Raw genomic sequence first — 20,361 nt, forward strand, 5'->3', positions numbered from 1 at the left:
AAGCATTGTAAATTAAGTATTACAGTATACACATACCAATTAAACGCACAGATCTCCTCTCGTGCGTCCTCCACTGGATGAGGCTAATATCACTTTCGTTTCTATTTCAGATATCTCTTTTATAGATGCCATCAATGCTTTTGCCTTTCAAGATGTAATTACCGAAATCAAAACGGGCCATAAACTATAAATCCTCACGAAAACTTCAGTCAAGCCAGCTCGCGCGTCAACCTGAGAGATCAGCCTCCTTACCTTAAAGTGTCAAATTTCTCGGTTTCTGAATGGACGGTTTGGCTTGATTGACAAATGCTAACGTTCGGGCATGATTTATATACCATCGACCTGTCCTAAAACGTTAGCACGCTTTGATCGATGGTTTGGAGATCGCGTGTTTCTCCGTTCGAGAGCGCATTTCCTGTTCACATCCGCGACAAAACAGCTGATTATTTACGAACGGAAGCTCACAGAAACGTGAAAATGGTCTCATTTGAAAGAAAATATCCTAAGCTAAAAGATGATATAGTGTGACTAATTGAAGCAGCCCTTATCAAAAGTGCGGGGGTCGACTTCTCTCTTTTCAAAACTGCGGGGGTCCTGACCCCCCCTGTCCCCCGTGCCAACGGCGCCCCTGGTCTTGATGAGTGCAGTGCGTTCAGATTTGTTTGCTACTTGCACCAGCTTAAAAGGTTGGTTCATTCTGGCAGAAGTCCTGTTTCACAAATTGTCAGACAGCCTGGTGAAATGGACAGACAGGTAAAAGAAACATCAAAACTGGCTACCCGTTAAAAAAACAGCATATGCTGTTAAGGTAGGTTTTGAGGCTGGGATGCTGATGTACCAGCACTTGACCAGCATAGGACCAGAACTTAACTAGCATGAACCAAACCTACTCCACACACAATCCCCTCCATGTTAAAGTTACTGCATGATTTTAAGTTTTTAAGAAGATTTAAGAACTTCAGGGGCTGTATTCACAAAACCCTAACTTGCTGATTTAGGAGAAACTCTTAGAAAAATGCATGATTGGCATAGCATAAAGGTTCATTTATGTAAAGGCAATATGCATTGAATGATGTAGAATAAAACACTGCAGTCAAGTTGAAAATAATGTCCCATCATCTGTGCTGATAAGTAGTCTTGTGGGCAGCTCGGGTGAGCCAAGTTCAGTTCCAGCTCGTGGACCTTCTGCCATGCTTTCCGAGGAGATTGACGGCTCGAAATTGGCTTGAAACTCAGACCCACAGTTGTTCTCCATATCACTGGCTGAGATTGAGGAGTTGGAGTGGTGGAGGGATGCAGAATACTACTAAGGTAACTAGTTGAGCCTGCCTACTGCAGGGGTTCCCAAACACATTCCTGGAGCCTCCCCAGAACTGCATGATTTCCATGTCTCCTTAAAGCAGAACTAACTAACTTTTTTATCTTCATAAATAGTTTTCTAGGTCCTTACGATGGTTAATTGACTTGTAGTAGTGTGTTTGAGGCGTGCACTAACCCCCTCTGGCATGTCTATGAGCAATAGCGTCGACTATCCAACGCGAAAGACGTTGCTTTGAGAACGAAGACCCCTTGGTGCGGCCACCAAAGCAGATAAAGAGCTGATCAGATTGCCGAAAAGGCTGTGATCGATCAACGTAGGTCCTTAATGCCCTGACAGGGCAGAGTAGTTCCAACTCTTGCTCGTCCGACGAGGGAGGAAGCGCTGAGAGGGAAATAACCTGTGCTCTGAATGGAGTCGAGAGCACCTTAGGGACATAGCCATGCCTAGGTTTCAAAACGACTTTGGAGTCGTTGGGCCCGAACTCAAGGCATGCAGGGCTCACGGAGAGGGCCTGCAAGTCACCAACTCGCTTAACCGATGCTAGTGCAAGTAGCAGAGCGGTTTTGAGTGTCAGGGGCCTGAGGTCAGCTGAACGCAGTGGCTCAAAGGGAGGCCCTTTAAGAGCTCTGAGGACCAAAGAGAGGTCCCAGGTGGGAACAGTGAGAGGACGAGGAAGATTTAATCGCCTAGAACCTCTCAAGAAACGCACCACGAGGTTGTTTCGTCCCACTGACTGGCCAGCGATAGGAGCGTGAAACGCTGCAATGGCTGCTACGTAAACTTTGAGCGTTGAACGAGTGCGACCCAGATTCAAACGCTCCTGGAGAAAAGACAGTATCGGAGATACGTCACACTCCACTGGGTCTATGTTGCGTGTAGAACACCAGTCAACAAAGACCGACCATTTCTGGGCGTAGAGGCGTCTCGTGGACGGAGCTCTTGCCTGAGAAATGGTATTCAGCACGTCCCCGGGGAGGTTAGCAGGCTCCCGTCGAGGGACCAGAGGTGCAGAGCCCAGAGTTCTGGCTGGGGATGCCAAATCGTCCTGTTCGCCTGAGAGAGGAGGTCCCGTCTCAGGGGGATCGGCCACGGAGCTTTTGTGGAAAGCCTGAACAGCTCTGAGGACCAAACTTGGCTCCTCCAGAGCGGGGCCACCAGGAGGACTCTGTGCTTGTCTTCCCTGATTCGTCTGATGACCTGTGGGATCAGAGCGATCGGGGGAAAAGCGTAAAGGAGGGTGCTGGGCCAGACATGGGCCAGCGCATCTTCCTCCTTCGAGAAATAAATTGGGCAGTGAGAGTTGCCTTCTGAAGCGAAGAGGTCTACCTCTGCCTTTCCGAAGAACTCCCAGATCATGAGAACCGTCTGGGGGTGGAGCATCCACTCGTCTGAGGGGACATTGCTCCGAGATAGCATGTCTGCTCCCAAGTTTGTTCTCCCGGGTATGTGAGTCGCCCTGAGCGACTGAAACCTCGGTGATGCCCATTCCAGAAGACGCTTCGCCAGAGCGCATAAGCGGCTGGACGAAAGACCGCCCTGGTGATTTATGTATGACACCACTGTCATGCTGTCCGACTGGACTAAGACGTGACGCCCTGTCAGGTGTGCCAGGAACGCATGAAGGGCTCGAATCACTGCCAACATCTCGAGGCAGTTGATGTGCAGATGGCATTCCTCGTGAGACCACGAGCCGAAGGCCGGTCTGCCCTCGCAAAGAGTGCCCCAACCTGTGTTGGACGCATCCGTTGAGAGCACCGTCCTTCTGGACACCGCCTGTAGGGGTACCCCTTGGCTGAACCATACAGGGTTCATCCAGGGTTTCAGAGCTGCCAAACAGGCCTGATTGACCCTGAGACGCAGGCGGCCGTGCCGCCAGGCGTGAGGAGGGACCCGGAACTTCAACCAGTACTGCAGAGGCCGCATCCGAAGAAGGCCGAGCTGCAGAACCGGGGAGGCGGAAGCCATCAGCCCTAGCATCCTCTGGAAAAACTTCAGAGGGAAATAGGCTCTGTTCCTGACCGATGCCGCGAGCTGCTGAATGGCCAGAGCGCGCTCTGGAGATACTACAGCCGTCATACGGACTGAGTCGAAAACTGCACCCAGGAATGTTATACGCTGGCTGGGGAGCAGTGAGCTCTTGGCAAAGTTGACCCTGAGACCCAGGCACTCCAAGTGGCTGAGTGACACGGATCTGTGATGCTCCAGCTCGGCTCGTGACTGGGCCAGGATGAGCCAGTCGTCGAGGTAATTGAGAACCCGGATTCACATCTGTCTCAGTGGGGAAAGCGCCGCGTTCATGCACTTGGTAAAAGTGCGAGGAGCTAGGGACAGTCCGAATGGAAGGACCATATATTGGTAAGCCACACCCTCGAACGCGAATCTCAAGAATCACCTGTGATGGGGGGCTATCTGGATGTGAAAGTATGCATCTTTCAGGTCCAGCGAGCAGAACCAGTCCCCGGGGCAAACCTGCGCGAGGATCTGCTTCAGCGTTAGCATCTTGAACTTCCGTCTCATGAGGGAGAGGTTCAAGAGCCTGAGATCTAAGATGGGTCTGAGACCGCCATCTTTTTTGGGAACTAGAAAATAACGGCTGTAGAACCCCGAATTGCTCTCTGAGGGGGAGACTATTTCTATAGCTCCTTTCCTCAGAAGAGACATGACTTCGGCTCGGAGGACATGAACGTCGTCCGTGTTGACTGAAGTCTGAAGCACCCCGCTGAAGCGCGGGGGCCTTCGGGCGAACTGAAGCGAGTAGCCTCGACTTATGGTTCCCAGAACCCAGCTTGACACTCCGGGGATGGCCCGCCAGGCCTCGGCCCGCGTGACAAGGGGCTGAATGGTATCGGGTGACGGGCCGCCAATCGGGGGCCCGTGCACCGGAGAGAGTGGAAGAGAAACTTCGTTCTTTCTTAGAGAAGGTAGAATATTCATAGTGTTCGCCATAAGAATAGCGTTTTGCATGGACGCAGCACTGGGCCCAGTTAGTACAACACTGAACATATCTCCCACGCCCGGAGCTGAACGAGGCGGAGGGGGGGTGGAACGAAAGAGCTTTTTGGGTGGTCCGGCCGTGGCGAGACTTTGCCCCATCCTCTTCCTTCCTGAAATATCAGGAGGGCTTAGGAGGCGTCGGGTCCAGCGTAATCTTAGGCCGGGGTCCCTGACGTTGCCTCGGGAAGGAGGAGCGCTTACGATGGCGCTGTTCCTTGGGTGGTGCTGCCTGAGAGGTAGAGGGGGCAGTTTTGTTCTGCTGAGCTGGCACAGACTTGGGGCGGCTGGAAGCAGACGTGGAGCTAGGGCGTTTAGGCAGGAAGTGTCGCATAGCCTGAGACGACTTTTGTGCTGCAGTAAAACGCTCCGTAAAGCCTTCTACTGCTGGCCCGAAGAGACCAGAAGGAGAGACCGGGGCATCCCAAAAGGCCGTCTTGTCCATCTCCTTAATCTCGGTCAGGTTGAGCCACAAATGGCGCTCAAGCACGACCAGGCTGGACATGGATCGTCCAATGGCCTGAGCTGTGGACTTTGTGGCACGCAGGGCTAAGTCAGTGGCGCTGCGGAGGTCACGGAAGGCAGGTGCATCGACGCCGGACTCATCCAGAGAACGGAGGAGCTTCACTTGAAACACCTGGAGAATAGCCATGGCGTGCAGCGCTGAGGCAGCCTGGCCCGCGGACGTATATGCTCTGCCAGCCAGGGCAGAAGTGGTCCTGCAGGGCTTGGATGGAAGGGCCCTCTTAGTTTTCCAACCCACAGCCGTGGGGGGACAGAGGTGAGCCGCCACCGCTTCGTCCAGGGGCGGTAAATACTCGTAACCCTTCTCTTCAGAGCCATCCACAGAGGTGAGAGCTGAATAATGCGTAGTACATAGGCGGGCAGAATACGGGGCGCGCCATGACTTCGTCAGCTCGTTGTGAACCTCTGGGAAAAACGGTGCGGTGCGTTGACAAGGGGCCTGGCGGGAACCCGGCAGGAACCACTCATCGAGCCTGCTCCGTGATGGCTCCTCTGGCGGAGCCCATTCGAGGTCCAAAACCTCTACTGCTTTCGAAAGGATGCGGAAGAGCTCGGCATCCATACCCGGCTTGCAGTCAATGGGCTCCAGCGAGGGAAGGCGGGCGGGGTCAGAATCACCGGCCCAACCTTCGGATTCAGAGGCCGCGAGAGACATGACGTCATCAAGCGGCTCGTCCTCAGAACCGCCAAAAGAGATGAGGTCGCTCGCATCTGCCGAGGGACGCAGCTCAGGGCGGGAGAACAGGACGGGGGACTGCTCTCTTGGGGGAGAGGGTGAGGCACGCGGGGAAGCCGGCGTGACGTCATCCAACTCCGTGCACTGGGCCGCTCTACCCCGCCGTCTCTTCCTAGCCGGCTCGCGGGAGGAAGACGGGAGGGCGCGAGCGGCGAGATCGCCTTCACTGAAGAAGGCGATCCGCGAGCGCAGAGAGGCGAGACTCATGTTCTCACAGTGAGAACACAAGGTCCCGGTGAGCACGGCCTCTGCATGGGGTCTGCCCAGGCAGCCGACGCACTCACCGTGACCGTCGTCGTCATCATGCAGAGGGGCTCTGCATGTGCCACACGAGTGGCGCGGCATTTGTGAAAACGGCATTTGAGGGGCTCTTTTAGAGCGGCGAGGGACGCTAGAGCAGTGAAAACCGCTGTTGGAAAGCTCTTTTAGAGCGGCAATAAACCGCGGGAAAATCGCTCTTTTAGGCGCGCCGGATGGCGGCAGGAGACGGGCTGGCAGGCGGCCGGAAGCGGGAAGCGGGCGGCTCGAGACGGCGCTCGAGGCGGCAGTCGACGAGGGCGCCGGCGCTTCTTCCTCAGCGAGCTCAGCAGTCCGCTGCGGGAGCCTCTTCGACAGCGGCGAGAGCTTCTTTCCAGGCAAGCTTCTTCCAGGCGGCGAAGGCTTCAGTCGGAGATCAGCGAGGAGCGATGTGAAGTCGTCGCTGAAGGAGAGAGAACTGAAATCCTATGGCGAAACGCCCGCTTATATAGCCCTAAACCCCGCCCATTTCGGCGGGAATATTCGCGCGCTCTGTCGCCTATATGCTGTTTGCTGATAAGCCTTTTGGTGCTGTTTTCCCAGGTATGTGTTTTATTTGAGTTTTTGTCATGTTCTATGTTAAAACATTAGCCCCAGCTGAATGTTAGCTTTTAGCACATGTGCTTTATCGTCTCGCACATGCTCTTTGCTGTGTAACTGTGCCATCTAAGGGCTGCGTTCTTCTCTCCTCTTTTCATTTATATAAAATATGTAAAATAATGGTTACTTGAGTTTATATTTTCACTGTATTAATGTGAATTGTCTGTATTCGTGACTTATATTTTATTTTTATGGATGTATGCTTTAAGAATTTTTCCACTATATGTTCACGCTCAATTTGAGAAAATGTATATAATCAGAATCTCATAGCTCGTCCTGCTGACGTTGTATGCGACATCGATGTGCTATATGCTGTTTGCTGATAAGCCTTTTGGTGCTGTTTTCCCAGTCTTCTTCTCGCAGATACAGTAAAGAAACCCTGAGTGACCATCCACCTGATCTCTGAGTGAATTTATTCCATCTACACACACACACAGTCACATATATTATGACTTTATAAGACAATTTTGAAAATTACCCACCTCCATCGAGATTTCTTGTACTGTATTTGCAAAACTACTGCGCTGGTGAGCGTTTTAGTCGTTGTAGTCCAGGGGCCGTATTTACAAAACATCTTAAGGCTAAAAGTAGCTCCTAAATTGCCGATTTAGGAGAAACTCTTAAAAATAATGGGTGTGTCAGTCCTAATTTTAGGACTCCTACATTTTTGCTCTAAGAGTATTTCACAAAGCATTTTAGCGCTAAAACTAGCTCCTAAATCTGTGAAACATTAGGAGTAGTCAAGAGGACTCCTAAGTTACTAAGACCAAATCACAAACAGTCCGAATCCACCCAAAGACACTGAACACCATTGAGGCAATAGTGATAGAGACTTAGGTGCTGAACCTTTTCTTCATAAATGCAATAAAATTCAATGCAATAAAAAAAAAAATTGATTTATAGATTTGAATCTATGATGAGACGCCAAAAATTAATCTTTAACAAATAAATAAATATTGTCTGATTACCTGTGGCAGTGGTTTTCATGGGTTCACACTTACAAATAATTTAATAGAGTAAAAAAAAAAATATATATATATATATATATATATATATATATATATATATATATATATATATATATATATATATATATATATATATATATCGTCTGTGTATTTATTCCTCTTCTCGAGCTGATTAGAAAGGCTGTTCGAATGTGTTTCTCCCAAACTTTGTTTATAAAACATAATTTGTCGGTTGAATTCTGCATTCTCTTGAGATGCAGACATCCAAGAGGTGGACAATTAACTGTATATACTAGTTTAATTAGTGACACTTAAGCTATTTTAAATCTTTATGGCAACAATGGCAACATTTTATTTTGACTTTTTTATTAAAAAATATTTATTTGAATAGGGCAACATTTGTATTTTAAAACCTTTATTTTAATATGGAAACATGACACCTCATTCTACAATATTTCTATGATTCAATCGCTGACTCCTCCCCATCAGCCAATCACTGTGTGTATACTCCATAGCAACAAGGTCAACCCTGCCTTACTCTTAGCTTAAGACTTCAGTCTATTCCTTAGTAAAAGTTTGTCTCAGCAGCTTTGTGAATAGGTTTTAAGAGAAAACTCTTAGCTAAGAACTTTTACTGCTATTTAGGAGAACTCTTAGTGGTAAGATAAAATGTTTTATGAATACGGCCCCAGATGTCTCACAAGCCACACTATACAGAAAAACTGACATTTGTTCAATGTGAGAAACATCAGGCGAATGGCTAAATTCTGTTCAGCTAAATGGCATATTGTGCTGATGATTCTGGTTAGTACGGCACACCAGTGATTTCTCTCGCTCTTGATCAGCTCCATGTTACGACAGTTCAGTTTTCTTACTGGCAATTCCAGACTTGAGAGCATGCCATGTCTCCATCCTTCATCTTTCCACCCCTCTGCTCTTTAGTCACTGCTCCACAAGCACTAGAACTAGCTAGACTAAGGTTAGCTTCTTGAGCAGTATCAGAACCTTTCTGGAAAAAGTTAATTTTGGATAGCTTTCCAAGCTTTTCCATTTTGCCTGTGCATGCCTTCTGTATTCAGCACCACTAGAATTTGAACTTCTCATTGTGATTCCCTGCTCTTAACAAAGCCATCGATTATTCAATGTTCGTGCTCGTCATGGTGCAGCCTGTGGCACCCTCTAGTGGTCTTGCCCCCTGGTCAATTCCCTAGTTTGACCAGCGCTTCCCCCGGCCCTGGTCATTCTGCTCGAAGAAACAGAAGAATGCCCTACTGATGACCACTCTACATAAAGATGCCCTTGTGAGTACCAGGGAGGACAAGAAGTCAGAAGTCATCTACTAAGGCAAAAACAAAGAGGGAGTTGACAAACTTGATAAGATATGCTACTTTTTTGTACTGTTCACTATTTTAGTATATTGCCTAATTGTTTAATATGGTGTAAAAGCATTGTCTGCAAGGCACATGCAATATCCTGTTATCAGTCATGTGGATAATTTCACAAAATAACCAGTTGCAAGGTACATAAAAATTATTTTGTCAGTCACTTGCATGAGTTCACATAAAGACCTGGCGTTTGTCATTTTGATTTGTTTTTAATTAGGAAAATTTAAAGAAAATGAACACTGTGGTATTGTTGCTCATGACATTTTCTTTGTGTGACAGTGTCAACACAAGGGTTAAGGACAAAAAATGTAATACATGTGGAAAAAAGGGCCATATCAGTCACGTTTGCAGGAGAAGTAACAATGACAGAAATACTAAGAGTGGAAACACAGCAAAAATGCCCAATGCCCCTTTGCTCAACTGACATTGTTCTCCAAACACTGGACAAGCATTGCATCCTGAAGGTGTAATTGATGTGCATGTGAAAATGGGCAAGCAGACAGCTGATCTTCCATTGTATGTTGTGCGGGGGGACTATCTACCACTCTATAGCAGAGAGCGGTTGTGTCAGAGCAAACTGAGCTGCAAAGAAATAAAAAGTCCAGTTGAATCTAAAAAATGCTGGGTTAAAAACAACCCAAGCTGTGTAAAATATGGACAAACCCGGCATGTTGGGTTAAAGGGCACCTATTATGCCCTCTTTCACAAGATGTAATAGAAGTCTCTGGTCTGGTGAAATTTCAGCTTAAAATACCCAACAAATTTTCCAAATTTGAGCAAAAACATGCCTTTTACTATATTAATATATTGCTGGCTAAAAAAATAAATCCAGCATTTTTTAGAGTGTAGAAGTTAAACAGTTGAGAGAAATGAAGAGCATAAAAGCTAAAATAACATTGAAACCTAGACACAAACCCAAGTTTTGCCAGCCCAGAGTCGTTACGTATGCTCTTCATCCAAATGTCAAAGTGGAGCTGAACCGTGTCATGAAATGGGAGTACTGTCACTGGTACAGTACAGTGAATGGGCTACTCCAATAGTCCCGGTTGTACAGAAAAATGGAGCAGTGCGCATCTGCGGGGACTTTAAGAGTCATGGCCCTTTTAATATAATGCACTTTAACAAAACAAAGATGACATTTGATTTTATTTATTGATCTTATATTCTGTGGAGAAACTGAGATGGAATAAGATGGATATATTCGACAAGGATTCAGATTTAGTTAATACAGTAAATAATATTATATTGTTAGTTAATACATTAGTATATCTCTCTGCAATGACAAACTTAATTTTTAACTACAAATTTTTAATGAAGATCAAGATGCTTGACATTTATTCATGAATTATTCATGAGAATTAATGCTCTGTAGTTTGTATAATTTTTCAGTGGCATTGATAGCTTTGGGAATCTGTGATTTGTCCTTTTGAATACACTTTGATCTGATCATTTTTTGAAAGTGTTTTCTGTATTTGAACTATTTCGTGTGAACGGGACTTTTATTTTGGTGTGTTGACATGACGTCATAAGGCTGCGCTGCACTCATGCATCTGTGATTCTGCTGAAGAAAGGTTTGTGTTTTTAATCAAATGAAGTGTTTAAATCAGTGCAGCATGTTCAGACAATTATAGAGAGAACTATAAAAATGAATTATTTTTTAAATTAACATATTAATGTATCTAATAACAGTAAAGAACAAAGTTTTTATGTGTAAAAGTGCATAAATAACAGCAATGAACCTAAATGAAGTTTCATTTCTCATTCTCTTTCATAAATATGCTGTTTGGTCTCTGGCAAGTAATGAAAGAGAAATCAAGCTTCTTTTAATTAATTTGTAGTGCTAGTTTTGAGTGTTTTTAGTCTAATCAGATCATTTAAGGCCATTAACTCTCACTCTGACTCTCTCACCAGTGCACTGAACTACTGAACTAGATCTGATTGAGATGTTTTTCTTTCTTTTAATTATTCTCATCTTGATCATGACAGAGTGTCCAAACACACAGATAAACTCCTGGTGAAGCGACTGAGATCCACGTGACACACTATTATAAAGATGGAGTTTATTAAAGAGGAGAGTGAAGACGTGAAGATTGAAGAAACATTCAGAGTCAAACATGAAGAAACTGAGGAACAAACAGGTTGGTTTAATTCTCAGAGTCTTCAGTCATTCTGTGTCATGATCTCTTTAAATAAATGTATAGACTCAAAGGACAGTATTCAGAAGAATGTTTGTAACTAACCAGATCTCACCCTCCATTGACTACTATAGTATTTTTTTTTCCATTTTTTCTAATTTAAACACTGCCTGCATCATGGCGTGATTATAGTACATTACCATAACGCATTATAGCCAACTATGGTCACATCTTCCATCATAATGCAATGATTTGCCGTACTGTAGCTCTACTGACATTCACTTTGTTTTTGTTAGTGTGACAAGCAGACTACATTATGCTCTTTGGCACAATAACACAAGCTAGCTTTCAGTACAATATATATCTTGAATTCCATTTATATATACATTTCAATTTAGCATGTCAACAACCAGTGCCATTTTTGCATAAATGTGTATAACGTAAAATGGACCCAGATCAAATAAAACAAAATTAAGTAGTCCTCAGATGCAATGTTCATTACAGAAACCAAACTTCAGTCTTCAGCACTGTTGAATGTTAAACCCCGTGTATACTTAAGCCGTCCGCATTCATAATTAACATAATTTTCATCATGTGGAGGGCTCGCGGCCAGCCGCACACCCCGTCCGCGCGCAGCCCAAAATTTTAAGACGGTGCGTGTGCAACAGCGCAAGCAGGAAAGAAGAGTCCACTAGATGGCAATACGCACAGTTCTGAGCACAGTGTGCAGTCGTTGAAGAAGAGTGTGTAAAGAACGATTCAAAAACAAGACGAGTAAACTCAAAAGCACGACTGCACGTGTGACGCGTCCGGGCACGGAAAGTGACGTATACCCGGGGCTTAATCCTCATTTCCTGAAGGAGGGATCGGAGATGTCTTGTTGGACCGATGAATTGGGATTCAGCTAGAGAGACTAATCTGCTTCAAGTGTAACTAAAATTAGCCAATGCACGCTGGCATGCAGTTATTGCACAATTATGTGGCTTTTGCAGCCTCCTATTCTACGCAAAAGTGAACGTTTCCCCAGTGTTATCCAAGCTCAATGAGTGGGCAGTGTTCATCTGTCTGCGTAAGCTCTGTCCCATCTACGAGTTGGCCCGGCTGTCTTATGCAAGGCACTGGAAGTCGGCAGCATCTGTGGCGCTTTGGTAGGGACAGGGCCGCATTAAGACTAGAAGGGGCCCCTGGGCTTTACCTCTTGAGGGGGCCCTTCATCCACCAGCACTATTACCTACATTCGGGGGTTAAATTGGGCCGGGGCCGTCTGGGGCTGAGCCCCGGCACATAGGCTTACGAGGGCTCGACATACGCTTGTCCGGGACTGCGGGACAAGTGGATTTTTTGAAGTGAAAGAGAATTTTACTTGCCTGACCAGATAAGTAGCTTGATTAAAATGTCAATAACCAAAACGCGAGAATGATTAATCTAGCTTAAGTGGCGACTGAACTGGCGGTGATATTGCGCTGTTGAGGATCACGTAACCTCTTGAGGAGAATTCAAAACCGAGCTCTGCTGCTCACACAAAGAAACTCAGTTATCATGTTGCAATAAAAATTCAATGGGGTTTAGCTTGCTATTTACGACATATGATAAAGTTAAGCATCACACGACCAAAAGTGCTGAATTCCTGAATATCACCTTGATTGAAATTGACACTAATTTCATACAACAGTTCAATAAACAAGTAGTTAATATCAATCACTTACGTTTTAGATGCAATATGCCTGTTTTTTGTTCTATTGTAGCAGCGAAAATAGTTCCAAACAAAGCAGAACCAGCACATCTCGAATCTTGAATGATTCAGCGTTTTGAACGAATCGGTTGAATGAAGATTCAATCGCCCATTCATAAACAACTGCTTCATTCTTGATTCAGAGTGAATCGTTTGAATAAATGACTCAGTGGCTCACTCATTAAGACGGTCACTTGCCACCATCTACTGGCGGTTTAATTTCATGTTTAAAAGTATAAATTTCCCACCAACATTTCTTATTTGTTTATTCAAAAATATTTAAAGAATCTCATAACATTATTGAACGCAGTTGTACTTTTTCAGTGTAAATTATTTAATTTGGTAACAGCCCTATAGTGTCTTACTATTTTAATTTATCAAATGTAAGAATATGAAATAAAAGATAAAAGATTTGCATAGTAATATTTTTTTTTTTCCAGACAAGCTACTTTTTTACTCTGACAAGTAAATGACCAATTTAGTTGTCCAAAGGACAAGCACAAAACCAGGCTTAATGTTGAGCACTGTATTTTGTATTTATATTGGTAGCACAGGCCTACAGAAATATTTTATTGTCATCAGATGTAGCTTTGCACACTACCAGCATCTATAGAATGATTTTGATCAGCATTTTATTGTTCATAGCAGAGGGCTCTCTCAACTTTTCATATTTTAGTTTGTGAAATGATACGATTTTGTAGTCTTTGCATACACATGCACCCCTCGAAAGATTGAAACCACAGAGCCCCCCCACATAACAAATCCTAATTTAACCCCTGCCTACATTCACTCAATCTTCTTAATCACAAAGTGCAAGTTATTAGCCTTTTATTTTGCATGAATAAATGCCATTACCAAAACATCCAAATCTATTGGTCTGTTATAAAATATAAATATCACTGCATGAACTACATATTGGCACATAGTCTGAACTATTTGTACAGGCTACTCATTTCGAAGGCTGCATCCTCCGGAGGTCGCATTTGAAGGCTGTATACGTCATTGAGGCTGTCTCATTTAAGAAAAACAACCGTTGGATTGCAAAGTAAGAAAGAAAATACAGCATTTTGCACCTCACAAGGAATAACCATCAATTTTATTATGGTTACTTTTCTTAAATAAGACATCATTAATGATGTATGCAGCCTTCAAATGCGAGCTCCGGAGGACGCAGCCTCTGAAATGAGATGCAGATTCGAACAGTAACAAAGGCGCCAGTTTTACCATTTCAATTCCAGCGTGAATCCTTGTCTTTTGGAAGTGCATGCAAAGTGGATTTGATTTTGCACCGTAAAGATGTCATGTCAACATGTCAGCAACACAAACCAAACTCTTCCAGTCTCAGCTTTTTGAAGTCTCAGTCTTCCAGTCTCAGTGTTTGAAGGCGGGTCAAAATAGATGTTGTTCGTGAGCAACCGGCTGCCATTACGCAAATTTTTACATTGTTATGTAGGTTTGTAACAGGAAGTGAGACTGGAATTGCTCATTTCGGCAGTTCAGAAACAATTCATTCTTTAAGGCAAAAATTACTTTTTTATCCTTCACTTTGATCTTTAAAACAATGTGACAAAAACACACGCAAGTTCGACCCAAATGTTTAATGTCATGACTGTTACCATCGATTTGCATTATATCCAGCTGGTCGCTTTTATTGATTCATTATGCAGCAAAGTTGCATAATTAAAACTAGTGTCATGAGAAAGCAAACTGTATTGTCATACAGCAGACATATATAAACAAATCAGAAATGCATTTGATTTCAGTTCTCTTTTAAACATCACTGTAATACAATACAAATCTTATTTAAATAATAATCAGTGTTCTAAAATGAAAGCAAATAATGTGTACATACAATATGTGTCTAATATTGTCGGGTCCCCGCTATGATAATAGTGACTTTTTCAAATGTTTACAGAACATGCGGGAACCCAGTGTGCCTGTAGCTTTCTCTATTTCTGTTTTATTACGTTATAGAAAGCCTAAGGCCTTCTCAAACCGTTTGGCAAACCCATTTAATCTGCTGCCTATTACACGTCAAACTAAGATTACTGTAGAGACAGAAAGTAAGACTGTTAAGTTAGCACTTTTAAACATCCACTCACTTGAAAATAAATCACTTCTAGTCAATGACTTAATAACCACAAACAACCTAGATTTTATTCTTCTAAATGAAACATGGCTTGAAGACAGCTGCAGTGCAACAATCCTGAATGAAACAGCCCCTCCTAACTTTACTTTTATGAGTGTCTGCAGAGCTGTTAGGAGAGGTGGAGGTGTTGCTGCTCTATTTAAAGATGTCTATCAGTGCAAGCAAGTGTCATTTGGTGATTACTTGTCTTTCGAATACTTGGGTATTGTGTTAAAAGGTGCTCCTCGCATTCTACTTATAGTTATCTACAGGCCTCCAAAATACTCTCCAGCCTTTGTGGAGGACTTTACAGAACTGTCATCAGCAATTTCCTCAGAGTTTGACTGTTTTGCTATTACTGGGGACTTTAACATCCACATAGAAAATGCAGAATCCAATATGGCAAAAGAAATCATAACTGTTTTGAATACTTTTGATCTGACTCAGCATGTACATGGACCTACACACAATCGTGGACACAGTCTAGATTTAATTATTAGTAAGGGTCTAAACATTTCATCCATTGTCATTAAGGATGTAGTGCTATCTGATCATTTCTGTATTTTCTTTGATTTATTGATCTCTCCGACTGTTGAAGCTAGATCTATCTCGGTCAAAAAGCGATGCTTAAATGAGAATACTAGTGCACTGTTTATGAAGGCTATATCTTTAACACCAAGCATATCTGCAGACTCTGTTGATTTTCTCCTTGATTCTTTTAACTCAAAAGTACAGAATGTTATTGATAACATTGCTCCTGTGAAAGTCAGGAAGAAAAGTGGCAAACAAAAAGCACCATGGAGAAACTCAACAGCAGTGCAAAATATGAAAAGACAATGCAGAAAAGCTGAGCGCATGTGGCGAAAGACAAAACTTGAAATCCATTATAACATCTATAAAGATATTCTTCATGCTTTCAATGTGGAACTAGGCAAAGCTAGACAGACCTTCTTCTCAAATATTATAAACAGAAACTTAAACAACACACACACTCTTTTTGCTACTGTAGAGAGACTAACAAACCCCCCCAAGTCAGATTCCCAGTGAAATGCTCTCAGACAGCAAATGCTGTGACTTTGCTTCCTTCTTCTCTGAGAAAATTAATAATATCAGAAAGGCGATCAGCACATCCTTGAGCTGCACTGGGGTAAAACAACCTCAGAAAGTAGCTATTATGTCTGTTTTCAAAGCAATTGATGGTAAAATTTTGGAAGAAACAGTACAGCACCTTAAAACATCAACCTGTGCCCTTGACACACTTCCCACATATTTTTTTCAAAAGTGTGTTTAACTGTTTAGAAGCAGATCTCCTAGAAGTGGTAAATGCCTCACTTCTCTCTGGGACTTTTCCAAAATCCCTGAAAACTGCAGTTGTTAAGCCCCTCCTGAAAAAGAGCAATCTGGATAACACCATATTGAGCAACTACAGACCAATCTCAAATCTTCCTTTCATAGGCAAGATCATTGAAAAAGTTGTTTTCAATCAGCTGAACAAGTCCTTAAGCTTGAATGGATATTTTGACAACTTTCAATCTGGTTTCCTACCGCATCACAGCACAGAGACAGCACTCATAAAGATAATAAATGATATTCGCCTTAACACAGATTCAGGTAAATTATCAGTGCTGGTTCTTCTCGATCTCAGTGCTGCATTTGACACTGTCGATCACAACATACTTCTTGATAGGCTGGAAAACTGGGTTGGACTTTCTGGGATGGTCTTTAAATGGTTCAGGTAATACTTAGAAGGGAGAGGTTATTATGTGAGTATCGGTGACCATAAGTCTGAGTGGACATCCATGACATGCGGAGTCCCTCAAGGTTCAATACTCGCACCCCTCCTGTTCAACCTATATATGCTGCCCCTGAGCCAAATAATGAGAAATATCACAGCTATGCAGCTGACACCCAGATTTACCTAGCCCTATCACCTAATGACTACAGCCCCATTGACTCCCTGTGCCAGTGCATTGATAAAATTAAAAATTTGATGTGTCTAAACTTCCTTCAGTTAAACAAAGACAAAACTGAAGTCATTGCATTTGGAAACAAAGATGAAGTTCTCAAAGTGAACACGTACCTTCACTCTAGGGGTCAAACAATTAAAAATCAAGTCAGGAATCTTGGTGTGATTTTGGAGTCAGACCTGAGTTTCAGTAGCCATGTAAAGACAGTAACTAAATCAGCATATTATCATCTCAAAAATATTGCAAGAATTAGATGCTTTGTCTCCAGTCAAGACTTAGAGAAACTTGTTCATGCTTTCAATCACCAGCAGGGTGGATGAATGGACTTGTAATGGACTCCTTACTGGCCTTCCCAAAAAGACCAGCTGCAGCTCGTACAGAATGCTGCTGCCAGGATTCTGAGCAGAACCAGAAAACATGAACACATCACACCAGTCTTCAGGTCCTTGCACTGGCTTCCAGTTGCATTTAGAATTGATTTTAAAGGTTCCCAAGAATGCTTTTTCACAAGATGTAATATAAGTCTAAGGTGTCTCCTGAATGTGTCTGTGAAGTTTCAGCTCAAAATACCCCATAGATTTTTTTTAAATTAATTTTTTTAACTGCCTATTTTGGGGCATCAACTATACACTGATTTTGGCAGCGCCGCCCCTTTAAATCGCGTGCTCCCTGCCACACGAGCTCTCGGCTATATTACAGTGCATTTACAAAGTTCACACAGCTAATATAACCCTCAAATGGATCTTTACAAGATGTTCGTCATGCATGCTGTATGCATGCTTCGAATTATGTGAGTAAAGTATTTATTTTGATGTTTACATTTGATTCTCTATGAGTTTGAGGCTGTTCTCCGTGGCTAATGGCTAATGCTACACTGTTGGAGAGATTTATAAAGAATGAATTTGTGTTTATGCATTAAACAGACTGCACATGTTTAAAAATGAAAATAGCAACAGCTCTCTTGTCTCTGTGAATACAGTAAGAAACGATGGTAACTTTTACCACATTTAACAGTACATTAGCAACATGCTAACGAAACATTTAGAAAGACAGTTTACAAATATCACTAAAAATATCATGCTATCATGGATCATGTCAGTTATTAATGCTTCATCTGCCATTTTTCGCTGTTGTTCTTGCTGGCTTACCTTGTCAGTGCACAGATCCAGACGTTAATACTGCCTTTCCTTGTGTAATGCCTTGAACATGGGCTGGCATATATGCAAATATTGGGGTCATACATATTAATGATCCCAACTGTTACGTAACAGTCGGTGTTATGTTGAGATCCGCGTGTTTTCCGGAAGTCTTTTAAACAAATGAGATTTATATAAGAAGGAGGAAGCAATGGGGTTTGAAACTCAATGTATGTCTTTTCCATGTACTGAACTCTTGTTATTTAACTATGCCAATATAAATTCAATATTTAATTCTAGGGCACCTTTAAAGTACTGTTACTTGTTTATAAATCAATCAATGGCCTAGGACCTCAATACATTGCAGATATTCTCATAGAATATAAACCTAACAGATCACTCAGATCATCAGGATCAAGTCACTTAGAAATACCAAGGGTTCACTCAAAGCAAGGAGAGTCTGCTTTTAGCTGTTATGCCAGCCGCAGCTGGAACCAGCTTCCAGAAGAGATCAGATGTGCTCAAACAGTAGCCACATTCAAATCCAGACTCAAAACAAAAATCTTTTTATCTATGCATTTGCTGATTGAGCTCTGTGCTATGTCCGAACTGTTTTGCATTTTATTTTATACGTATTATCTTTTTATTCTTTTTATTCCTTTTCCTGTTTTTATTTAATTTTTATTGTATTTTATATATTTTATGTATCATCTTGTTATTCTGACTTTTAATGTATTTTAAATATTGCTGTCTGGTTGAAAGAGCTGGGAGAATTAGGAAGAAAACATTTGTGATTATGTTAAAATTTGGTAAATTTGGATAAAGGGACAAACCATGGGGAAATTTGAGCTGTAGTGCATGGTTAAGATATCTCTGGATTACAGTCAGGACACTTTCCAAAGGGGGAAAATTGAACTGCGCTGCATAGATAAGATATCTCCGGAAGGGGGATTAGGGCTGTGTGGCGCAGTTTGAGGTGTCTTGGCAAAAGGGGAGATTGAAACTTTGTTTATCAGTTTGAAGTGCCTTAACAGGTAGCAGTCCTGTCGTGTGAGGAAGATCCATTCAGATCTGCTCTGATGGATAGATCCGTTTAGATCCACTCTGACGGATGACAACAACGACAACAACAACAACAAAAATCTCCCTAAGACTTCCTAGCTCATTCATCCAGATCCAAAATTCTCTGTTTTTACTGTTATTTCTATTCCTTATGTTCTATTTTTATTCTTCTTCTTTACGTAAAGCACTTTGAATTACCATTGTGTATGAAATGTGCTATACAAATAAAATTGCCTTGCCTAATGTCAATGCTATGGCCTTTGTGTAGATATTTAAAGATGGTCATCTTTAAGCATGACTGTTTGGATTTATATGAAATGGTAACACTTTATAATAAGATTCCATCTGTAAGGTTAATGAAAGTATCGTTCATTGTTAATTTCAACATTTCAACATTTTAAGTGTATTTTTGTATGAATTGTATTTTTATTGGACTACTGAAGACTGTAGGGTTCAGTGAGTGAGGGGTCGCACATCTCTCGAGAAGTGCACAACGTCTTTAAAATTCGAACACATTGTCTTCTTTGGGGCTGTTCACACAGAACGCGCTTTTCTGCGTTACTTTTTCTTTGTTTTTCTATGTAAACATGCGCTAGAAGGACGTGCAGAACTGTTGCGCTCGCGTCTTGATGCATGACATGGCATTCTAAAGCCATGAATCAGTTCAGCTAAGTTAAAAAAAAGTTTTAAAAAGCGTCTCAAGACCTTGCGGTTTCCCCCATTTTTCAAAGCAAAAACGCGTTGTGTACGCACACAAGCAGCGCCACTGGGTCTGTCTGCATTGTCCAGATACTTAGTTGCTTGCTGCTAGACGCAGCGCGTCGTAATGAACTTCACGCGCAGGACCGCACATGTATTCAAATCAAAGCGATGTTAAAGGGACAGCCATCACATTATAAAATGCGGTTATATTTTTTCCAGCATCACCGGGGCCCTCCCTCAGCCCGGGGCCCTGGGCTTAAGCCCAGGTAAGCCCGTGCATTAATGCGGCCCAGGGTAGGGATCCCAATTCGTCTTGGTCCGATGAGGCGTCAAGAGTGACCGACTGAAAGGGAACGTCGTTGTTATACATGTAACCCTCGTTCCCTGAAGGAGGGAACGGAGACATCTCATCCTGTTGCCACAGCTGCTATACCGTTGATGGGCTGCCGGGTCACCAATTTCGGCTCGGCTCCGAAGTGAAAAGATGATATGCGCTTGCACCTGCTGCTCCTTTATACCCGTGCTGCCAGGCAGAGCAGCTGAATGCAGTAATCGCTTCCGAAGTAGATTGGTCTCTCTAGCGAGATCCCAATTCTTTGGTCCATTGAGATGTCGAGAGTGACTTGCTGAAAGGGAACTACTTACTACAGTTTAGGGAAACAGTCACGACTTGCTA

At 43.2% G+C, this 20,361-nt stretch overlaps 1 protein-coding gene across 1 annotated transcript in view; it reads left to right on the forward strand.

Annotated features, from left to right (window-relative positions):
- The window catches only part of LOC125244294 (gastrula zinc finger protein XlCGF57.1-like), a 35,632-nt gene that overhangs the window by 12,576 nt on the left and 2,695 nt on the right, over nucleotides 1-20,361 (forward strand). Inside the window, exon 3 of the mRNA XM_048154344.1 lies at nucleotides 10,810-10,961. Coding sequence (XP_048010301.1) covers nucleotides 10,877-10,961 — 85 coding nt within the window. The 5' untranslated portion in view covers nucleotides 10,810-10,876. The remainder of the gene's footprint in view (nucleotides 1-10,809; nucleotides 10,962-20,361) is intronic.

This window comes from Megalobrama amblycephala, linkage group LG14 (genome assembly GCF_018812025.1).
Source record: "Megalobrama amblycephala isolate DHTTF-2021 linkage group LG14, ASM1881202v1, whole genome shotgun sequence".
NCBI classification, from domain to species: domain Eukaryota; kingdom Metazoa; phylum Chordata; class Actinopteri; order Cypriniformes; family Xenocyprididae; genus Megalobrama; species Megalobrama amblycephala.